The sequence below is a fragment of the Phalaenopsis equestris genome, unplaced genomic scaffold (assembly GCF_001263595.1).
Source record: "Phalaenopsis equestris unplaced genomic scaffold, ASM126359v1 Scaffold212879, whole genome shotgun sequence".
Taxonomy (NCBI): Eukaryota; Viridiplantae; Streptophyta; class Magnoliopsida; order Asparagales; family Orchidaceae; genus Phalaenopsis; species Phalaenopsis equestris.
The window spans coordinates 41805-52645 of record NW_018231776.1 but is presented as its reverse complement, the minus strand read 5'-3'; the positions used below and the strand labels follow the sequence as shown (position 1 = coordinate 52645).

The 10841-nt window shown below is 37.3% G+C and overlaps 1 protein-coding gene across 1 annotated transcript in view; it reads right to left on the bottom strand.

Moving 5' to 3' along the window:
- LOC110036940 overlaps positions 1 to 10841 on the bottom strand; it is a 46682-nt gene that overhangs the window by 10467 nt on the left and 25374 nt on the right. The window contains exon 5 of the mRNA XM_020741504.1: positions 6816 to 6980. Within this exon, the coding sequence (XP_020597163.1) occupies positions 6816 to 6980 (165 nt within the window). The remainder of the gene's footprint in view (positions 1 to 6815; positions 6981 to 10841) is intronic.

Genomic DNA, 10841 nt, shown 5'->3' with positions numbered 1-10841 from the left:
TTTACATTTTACAGCAATTAATTTTCCTGTTTTTACATGCTACTGCTCTTCTTATACAGCATGTTATACCATTTATGTTTCTACCTGCTCCCGTACCGTATAGCATGTTATGTTATTCATGTTTTCACTTGCTACCGTTTCTTCTCGTATAGCATGTTATACTGCTCTTGTTTTGCCTACTACTGTTCCACGTGCATTCTATTGTTTGTTCCTGCATCGCACACTTTACATTATATAACTTCAAGTATGTTTCCTTTTTACATAGGATGTTTAGAAAACTACAACTATATGGCCATTTGATTTAACACTATAACTGGACGCCCTAGAAAACTTAAACTCGTCATGTCGGGGAGCTTGGAGCTAGCGCAGTGGGCATAGCGCAGTGGGCAATTTGCCTCCGAAGTTTTTATTTGGTCGCCTTAAGGGGGAGTCATTTGTTTGCTCACCCTTTTCCTAGAAATTAAACAATAATCCATAGAATTTTGAGGTTATTCGCCTAGCCGTGACATAAATCCTCCACCTTTTCTTTAGGCATTCGCATAGCTCTGCTGTACGATTTAAGCCCTAAACTCGTTCTAGGTTCCGAGGTTGTCGTCCGATACGACATAAACCCTCATATTTTCTAGGCAATTTGTGTGGCCCTGTCACGCGAATATAAGCCCTAACTAAATAAAATTGGCAGGATGAAACACTTTAATAATGTCTTCTTAAAGCTGAAGCCAAACCATAGGATAGACTGGGAACCTACTAAGGTTTGTCTCAGGATCTGTGGCTTCCCCTAGTTCTCTTCATTTGGATTCCTTAACAATGTTTCAGATTTGAGTCTTTCCCCCTTCACACCTCTTTGTCTGATTTCATTGTAAAGTCTTATCCTTTTGACTTCTTTGAAGACATTATTCCCTGATTTTTATCGAGAGTTTTTTTAGGTGACCTAGGTCATTTAAGATGTAATTAACTATAGAGGCTTAAGCTTTTCCGAACCCAGCTTAAAATAAACCCTATTTAATTATTTGTATTAAATAGGGGAACTTGTCGGCAAATAAAACAATTTCGCAGACCCAAACGGATGTCATATGTTTTCTTAGTTTATTTGAACGAGTCTCACCCTCAAGTCTTGTGTTTATCCCTCGGGGTAGATACGGGATTTGAGGTAGAGTGCTCTTTCATTTAAACTATGAAAAATATGAGGTCAGTTTGATTTCATATTTTTCTAAAATTATATACATATATATACGTAAATTAAAACGTTCTTCCGAAGCGGGCGACGGGATTTCGATTCCGGCGACCGACAGCTTCTTACGGGCGACCCCCCAAACTTTCTTTTAACTTTCTTTTAGTGTCGACTGTGCAACAACACTCAATTTCCTAGTTTCTACAGTCCTCAGCCTACCAGCCCCCTTCCCCTCCCTTCCAACATTGTTGTCGCCCAAACTGCACCTCATTCCTATTGTCCCAGCCCTCCCACCAGACCGCTGCAGCCCAAGACAGCCAGAGAACACCTCCTTCTTACTGTCCCACTGCTACCCACCCCAACTCCTTGCTGTCATCACCCATGACAACCTCCATATTTGTTGTCCTTGCATTTCTACACCTTCCCCTCACTGCCGCCAGCATTCATTTGCTGCCGCAACCCCCCGTTAGCCATCCTTATCCACCTAAACAACCTCCACCACTCTTGGGATACACTTTAGTGGTGTCTGTTTTTGTCATTATTTATTATCATTTATTTCTTATTTAAAGAGTCTTCGTTGTAACCTTATTTGAATTTGGCAATAATATTTATATTTCTATTGTGGTTTGGATTAGCTCTGATATCATTTGGTATCAAAGATAGCATGTTCCTACTCATATCCTAAAATCTACTTTTACCCTAGCCACCTCCACCAAAAATATTCATTCCTACCACACACCAAACCATAACCAAATTTTGAACAAACCTTTTTTTTTTTTTTTTTCAAATTTAGCAACCCCAAATTAAATTTTCTACAACTTCAATTAGTCTCATGCTCCCTCATTCACCTCCCAATCCTAAACCCTGATGCAACCGAGGAGATACATGCCCAAGCCTACCGGAGAAGAGATACAGTGAGAGATCAACTGACTTCAACGAAAGCTTGCAGACATTTAGGATGATACCCAGTGGAAGATTATCTTTGATCGGAATCTGGCGAATCAAAGGGGAGCAAGGGACAAGAGTAAATCTTTCCCATAGGGATGACTTTAGTGATGCAGAAAACAGGCCACGATGATTTGTAATCCAATATCAGTGGAGGCCTATAGAAGAGGCAGCATATAGAGAACAGGAGAATCAGAAGATGAAGCAAGGGATCCAGCGCCAGTTCTTACCAGCTTACGATAGATAAAAGATTCTGACTCGAACTTCAGAAGTAGACCACATAATGGGACGACCACCATATCTAACAGGCAACGCTCAAACTAAAGGTCTTATAGTCAGATTACGATCAGGAGAACAGCCAAGCTAGCTTCGTTAGATGAAAAGCTGAGTCAGAGAGAAGATAGGTGAAACCAATCTGCATCCCTAGATCTGTCCCAACCAGAAGGTCTTGTAAGTGTCACAGATTTGGGCATGTTTAATCAAACTGCACAACCAGGGAGTAATCTGTTTCACTAAGTAGAGTGTTCTTGAAAAATCAGATAATGACATAGTAGACAATAAAGACGACGAGGGCACAAAGGAGGACCAACTTCCAGTTGAGCAGAAAAGATGCACATAATTCCAGGTGAGCCCGTGGGAGAAACTCAAACCGACTTCAACGTGTGCATCCAAGGCAGTCTTGAGTATGAGGAACTGACACCTGAGGCATGACAACCTCAGGTAAGAGAAATCTAGCTAATTCATATCTATAGACTCACTCCTGAGTAGCCTCTACTGAGGCAGGTCCAACGTGTCAGAAATGAGGTCGATTTGTGCCATGTTTGGAATATTTCATGGAGTAATTCATAAGTTAGATTCAGTTTAGTACGGTACCCATCATCAGATGTCCAGACAGGAGGAATGAAACCCAGCCTTGAAATTTGTCTTAGGAGCTTAATAGTGAAGGAAATTATTCAATGGGATCCAGACCCACTCAATGGAGAAGAGGTCTCTCCCGAGTGGATTCTAGTGAGAGTAATGCAGTCTACCAAAACTTTTACCCAAGAGTTGATTTCTCCTCACATATTAGTTTATCAGCTATATTCCGCCGAGCACGAAAAGAGGAAGAAGAAGATTTTAGATTTAAGAGCTCAAGCATTAAATTACGAGAACCTACATATATATACAGCTCAAGCTTATGACGTCCCAAAAGAGGATGTATATTTATTTTATCAAAACGTGTTGTGGAATGACAACATCTACATGATCAACCTCTCATGGGACTGTAATACCTCTGCTACTATCAACGTGACAGACTTGACTCCATGTTACAAGGAATAGGAAGAGCTTCGACGAATAAAGTCGAAGCTCCTCCAACCCCGAGAGATTGACACGGGAGCTTAACGGGTAGCAATTCTATAGTTGTTATAGTACCACGGTCCCTTTTTTCTTATTTGATCCATTGCCTTTCTCGATTTTCATCCTAACTCTATTTCTTGCCGATTCTGATTCCATCATATTTTATCTATTAGTTATTATATATATGTGGTTTTGCTTGCATAGGGTTAGTTTTGATTAATTCCAGATTTCATATTTCTGTCAGGATAGCCGTAGACGTTCGTTTTACCTTTTGAGGGTTGTATCTGAGAGATTGGTAAGTGCTCCGACTACGTCTCTCTCCCGAGGTGGTGATTATCTTCCTCCTATTCCATTTTTCATCACCCCACACCGCTCCCTGCCGCCACACCTCATTGCAGTTGCCCGCAACAGCACTCAGTTTGTTGTTTTCTACAATCCTCAGCCTATAAGCCACCTTCCCCTCCCTTTCAACATTGCTGCCACCCAAATCGCACATTTTTCCTATTGTCCTAGACCTCCCACTAGACCACTATCGCCTAGGGCAGCCAGAAAACAATTCCTTTATGCTGTCTTGTTGCTTTCTATCCCAACTCCTCACATCATCGCCTAGGAGAGCCTCCATACTTATTGTCCCTGTATTTCTGCATCTTCCCCTCGCCGCCACAAGCATTTCTTTGCTGCCACCACTCCCTCTAGCCATCTCGATCCTCCTAGCCGGCCTCCACCACCCTTGACATACACTTAAGTAGTGCTTGCTTGTGTTGTTTTATGTTTGTTATCATGTATTTCCTGTTTGAAGAGTCGTCTTCATAACCTTATTTGAATTCAGCAATAATATTTCTATTTCTATTGTGGCTTGGGTTAACTCCGGTATCAAAGGCACTACCGATGACTTTGAGTTTTTTGCTTGGATGACTGTTGAGAGATTGAGGGAAAACATTTGAGTTTTTTGCTTGGATGACAATAGAGAGGTTGAGGAAAAACATTACTCTTGTCTATCACAGGCTAAACGTGAGAATTGTTTTTAATATTTTTTTATAAACTAGTGCCAAAGGCAAACGGAAAAGGTTTAGGCTTATTGTATATGTGTTACATACATTGACATTCTATTTTTTAGCCATTTGAGATCAATGGTATAGAAATAGTTAACTTTCGCGCAAATCCATTGTGAATTTTAGCCCAAAAAACCATTTGTATAGATAATCTTTAATTTATTATTAGATTAAAACTGCTTGCTGCCATAACAGAAAAATACATCCACTAATTTTTCTTTAAGGTCATGAAATTTTTTAGAGTTCATAGGCTAAATGAAATTAAATGCTAATTAAGGTTGTACTAGCTGGTCTTAATTCAATATAAATTTTTTATCTATCTTAAATGTTCTGATGTCAAAGAGGTCAAAGCAATAACCTTAAAAAAGAAAATCATTAAATATTTTCTTTCAAAATTAATCTCATTAATTCCGATTTATTAACCTGAAGAGTGAACCTCTTTTATTCCAAATTGTTGATGGATAGACTGATATCACAATCAATTATTAAATTTCAATTATATTTATTATGAAATTTTTTATCCTTCTTCCCAAAGAGTGTATTAAAGCAAAATGATCTCACTCAATGCAAAGGATCGCTCATAGAATGCTTTTTTGAGTTGTCCTTATTATGAGTTCTATCGCCCTTTTTGTGGACATTGTTGCCATTATTCCCCAATGCTTGCCACTAAAGAGGATCGACAATTTTTTTGATAATGTTTATAAACTCACAGCTGTACAAGTTCATTGATTCTCTCACAGCTATTCCCTGGCACCATCGTCATTTCCAGAGGACCCCCACACTCTCAAAATAGTTCACCAACTTGCTCAACGCTTTAAAGAATCTCCAAAGCAATCCTTAGTTTGAATGATCAATAATGCTCTCAACAAAAGATTTGTGAACTGCAACATTCCAAGAAATTGAAACGAAAAAAGGACAAAAAATATCATAATTTGGTAAATTAAGAGAGCACATTGGACGCTAAAATAAACACAGTTAAACAGTCTTGGGATCATTTATATAATCAACAACAATTATGATGGGAAAGCATCATTGAATGCTATTTAATAATTAATCATATATAATCATCATTTTCATAAAATCAGAATCAATTTGTGAATGAATGACTATCAAAATAAAAGAATAGTTGTATCCGACCCCCACCACCCTATTATATATATGGAGACAGTGTATTATTGTCATTATCAAAGGATTATGCATACACAACGCATGATGGCCATGCCTGATTACACACATAAGAACTAGCTGCAGCAATAAGTTGGCTCCATAGTACACACTTACCAACAAAACACAACAACGTACATATTTACATGTAGGGTTGTAATCAAGCCGAGTATATCATAGTTCGGACTTGACTTGGTATAATTATTAGTTGTTCATGTTCGGCTTGAGCTTGTGTCGAGCTTTCATATATTGTTCAAGCTTGACTTATTTAAAATTTTCAATGTTTGAACTTGATTTGTTTATAAGAAGTGAACGAGTATTTAAACGAGCTAAAAATTCAAATGAGTATCTAAATTTTCTTAAAAGAAATCAATAAATAATTTTACAAATTTGATCACAACTATTAATTTATTGATTAGAACTCTAAACCCTATAATATCTTAAATCTCATTTCTCCTCCATTTTGCCATAAATCCCTTACTTAAGAGGTTGTTTAGTAGAATGATTTGTATAGCATTTAAGCATGATTTAACCTAAATCCTGCAAAACAACTAAAAATGACAACTTTAAAACCTACATAAACTTAATATCTGAGCATTTATATATCATATATGATACGAGCTATCAGCAAATAGTTAATATTCTAGTTACTTAAATTTTATTTAAATAATATATTATATATGATACGAGATATCATCGAGCTTAATATCCAGTACTTAACAAGTTACTTGTTGAACAACAAACGAGTTGTTCGTGAATATAAATAAACAAGTTCGACTATGTTCATGTTTAGTTCATTTAAGCTTCAACTTTTTAAAAATTGTTCAAGCTTGATTATTTACTAATTTGAACGAGCATGATTGAGTCTTAATCGAGCCTAGTTTGAGTTGTTCAAAGAGTGCATTGCTTCACTTATAGCCTTATATACACGGCATAAAGCAACAAAATTTGAAGTTTAAACATGTCTGCTTAAACAAAGAACCAATTTCAACCACAAGCAAAACATCGACCCACACAAAGAACAAATGCCACAAAACAAACTGAAACAAAAAAAATGTGAGAGCAGCCTCAACCACCACTACATGCACCTAACTTTCAAACAAAATAAGATTTAAGCACTTTGAGGAATTATACTAAGAACACACCTGCTTTATCCATGACATCAATAAAGCCATCTTTCTTTATTCTTTGAATGAAATCTTTCCCCAGACGTCCTTCAAGACCTCTTTTTAATGTAAAGCAGCCAGAAACATTAATGATCAAAGGGGCATCATTATGCATAGATGCATAGAAAAGAACCACATTTCCCCCTGTTGAAACTTCGTTAGTTGTGCTTCAAAACATTAAATTCTGAGAAGATTGAATGGCAAGGAACTTGCAGATAACATTTTGGTAAGCAATTTGTAAGTTATTAGGCAGCCAAGTTGTAACAAACATAAATGTTGCTGATACACATTAAAAATACTTGGCCACACAATAGAAGACAATGCAATTTCGGCTAATAATCAAACAACATATAACAAAGATCATTATCTAGATCTAATCAACTTTTCAGCATGTACAATGTATATATGCAGCCTACATAGACGCAGTCTATGCTCTATTTGCAGTATTTCTAGTCAGTTTCAGACCTCAGATAAGAACACTGAATTGAAATGGCAGCACTTGCATTAGCAATTCGATTTATTGTATATATGCGAAGTAAAAGACCACTAGTAAATGCAAAAAGATATTAAAAAACTAAAAAAGAAATATTCAGTACAAGCTAGAAGAGTCGTGAACACATAGCTATTATTTAATTCATGCATTAAATCTTTGTTTGACTACTGAAACAGACGTTAAATGTGAAGAGAAAGGATCCAAAAGGCACAAAAACGAACCTATCAAAGCTATTCTTGAAAGAATTTCAAGCCAGAAGGGTCAGATGTTTCAGTTGTTTTATGAGTAAACTGTCTCTGCCTGATTTATTCGCCGGTTCTCTGCTTAAAATCTAAATGCCGAACAGAAACCCAAATTTCTTCCCTTTGCTAGCATGCTCCCTCTCTTGGCTGACAACACACAATAGCTTCTCCCGATGAATTCATCTTTGCTCTACTCAATCTCTTCCTCAAATCTAAGGTAAAAACTCATTTTACATGGTGCAGCAATGTTTTTCAAAGTTTTTTGTCCGTTAATTTAAAAGATTTAGGGTTTTAATTCTTTTGGAAAAATACGCAAAGAAAGCATAAATTTCACAGTGATGTGTTCAGGGTTTAGGTTAACTTCAACATCTTGTCTCATTTTCTTCAGCCTCAAAACCAGCAAGAAAAAAGCCTAGAAGTTAGAAGCCCAAACTAAAGGGGTCAAATTTACATATGAACCACAATTATTTCTGATTTACATTTCTAACATCTAACATTGCTATAATACACTTATATCAAAATGTGCATTTCACTTTTGAAATTTAATAAAACAGTAGATTTAATGTGATGTTAAAGATTTCAGTGTTATGAATGTAAATATTAATGTTAAGGTGTAAGATATATAAATATCTAAGAATTGTGTGGTATGTATGGGTGTAAATGAGTCGGCTTGAGCTCGAGCTTATTTACTAAATGAAGTTCAAGCACAAACTCGATCTTACTCCTGCTAGTTCGAGATGACTCGTATGTCAACTGGTTTATTGTGAAAGAAAATAATATTAATTCAAACTAATATTATTATAAAATGGAAAATAGACAAGTTGGCTCATGAGCTGAGTTGACTCAGGGCTACCTTGAGCTTTGGCTTGTTAGCTCATCAAGCTTGTATCTTGAGCCACTTATTGAACCAAGCCCGAGCCACCTACTATACCCTTAATGATATGTATGTAAATGCCTTTTAGCATATGATTACAATTTTGTATAGGTTTAGGTAGGGTTTGCAAAATGTGCATGGATCACTCTACATAGGATTAATTTAATGAAGATTTATATAGAAATCACTCAATTTATATGTTTCATTTCACTTTATAAAAGTTAAAATAATAATACTTTCTTTGCGATATAAAAGTTTGGGTTGTCTAAATGTGAAAGGTAAAGTTTAAGTTTTAGATATCTAAATACATGGGAATTGAGTGGTATTTATGTAAATGCCCTTTACATTTTTGGTTTAGATATAAGTATGCAAGTTTAGGTGTTAGATGTGATTGATCAGTGTCGCCACCAGCCCGACCGATCAGTCAACCACTTTGCATTTGATATGCTGCATTCATAGTATGCTTTTCAGATTGCCAGCATTAGCACGTCCACACCTGAATATCGTTGTGCACTCAGGAGCATATACCCTCATAAGTTCATGACGAGTAAGTGTGCCTCCCAACGACACTTTACTCTACATCCACTTTATGGCATCCTAGGTCACTTACCACCACATCACAAGTGGTCTGCACTTTCACTTGTGCACCCCTGCATGCCTACCTTGCATGACATCCTGAATGTTCATGACCTGTATACATGAAGTTGTTTGCATTCGGATTTGTGTCCTCATACACTTATCGCACTCACATTGACACTCCATGTGAATGGATGGCTTGCCACCAACCCCATCCATTACGTAATCCTCTCCAATGAGAATTACATTTCTTCAACTCCTACTACACCACTTCGGACTGTTGTAGACATCCTCCCAAGTAAATATCTCCTTGGCACACTCACCTATGATTTACTGTCTCCTCAACACACTCATCACTAAGTCACTACCTCCTCGACACACTCAGTCCCGAGTCATTACCTTCTCAGCACACTCATCCTCGCTTGTGTTATATCTTTTGCATGCATCACTCTACTTGGTCGGTGTATTCTTCATTAGTGTATGCCACCAAATACTAGTGGCGAATGTTTTCCATCTTTCGATCATTCCTACTCTGTTAGGATGATCACATTACATTGGATCACTTTGCATTTGTGCATGCATTTCTGGTTGTCTCGACGACGAATCTGGCTCGTTAGCTGAGTGATCCGTTGCTGGCAACGATGAGGTAGCGAGTTTTGCCCACGGGAATGCCTTGGCGGACAATACTAGCTACCATGGTGTGGCATATGTTATGCTAAGATTCCAATGATTCTAATAGTTGTCACTTAGGCTTTTCCTTCATTATATCCTATTTTTAAAAGTATAAAAATCTATATTTTTACTAATTTTATACATCATATTTTCAAAACTTACTTTGATACTACTTGTATATTTAGCTTAGACCGTATATGAGGCCAATTTTTTTTTTCAAAAGCTTTTTCGCAAAACCTGCATCTAGTGGCACCTCTTAGAATATTTGGTTCCTTAAGATGGGGCCAGAGACGGCGACCCTGTCAAAACAAATGTCAGTCTTCTTACTTAACCCTGCACTCACTTAGATGTTGTGATAGGGCACTACACTTTAGATGGTGTGTTAGGCTAAAAACTAGGATGATCGATAGTCATTTTCGATGGCCTGGCTATAATTCTCAGTGGATTTGGTTGTATTAGCCAGGCATCATCTTTTGTGCTTTTGGTGTGCTTGCACGTTTACCAATTTGGAGATATGTGCAGTAGTATATTAGGTCGGTCTTCTTGCAGGGAGCCATGCCTAAATGCACACACACGTGTAATAGGGAGGAGCAAGTAATGATTATGACTAACTATTTTCTGCAAGCATTGCTAAACTCCTCCTGTCAGGCATGGCTCATATGTGTTGCATGTGGATAGAATTTGATGCTAACATTATTTTCATGCAGGTCGAGTCTTTTTTTTCTTTTATCATGTATTTAATAGAGTCCTTAGGATCGAGACTGTATCGAAAATAAGGTACGGGCATGGGTTTTGAAACACATGACACATTGAGTCACGTCACAAGGGAACGGGAGCAGCAGGCTCGTGTCTCATACCTTAAGACCAAATTCATATTCTTGTATAGAAGTGGGACCACGTGTGTATTTATGTAGTGTCTGGCCATCTTTCCTGCTTTCTTGGGATATATCTGCGACCCAACGACACCAGTTTGTTCTATATTTTTGTTTGACGTTTTCTTTACTTTTTGTATTGCATGCTTGTGTGCTTGAAATTGGTTTCGCCCTTTTACCTTGTGCTTTTGTTTGGAAATCATGCGGATCATTTAGGCTCTTTAGAACATATAATTGTAAACTTTTTACAAAAATCCTAAAAAAATTCAAGACTAA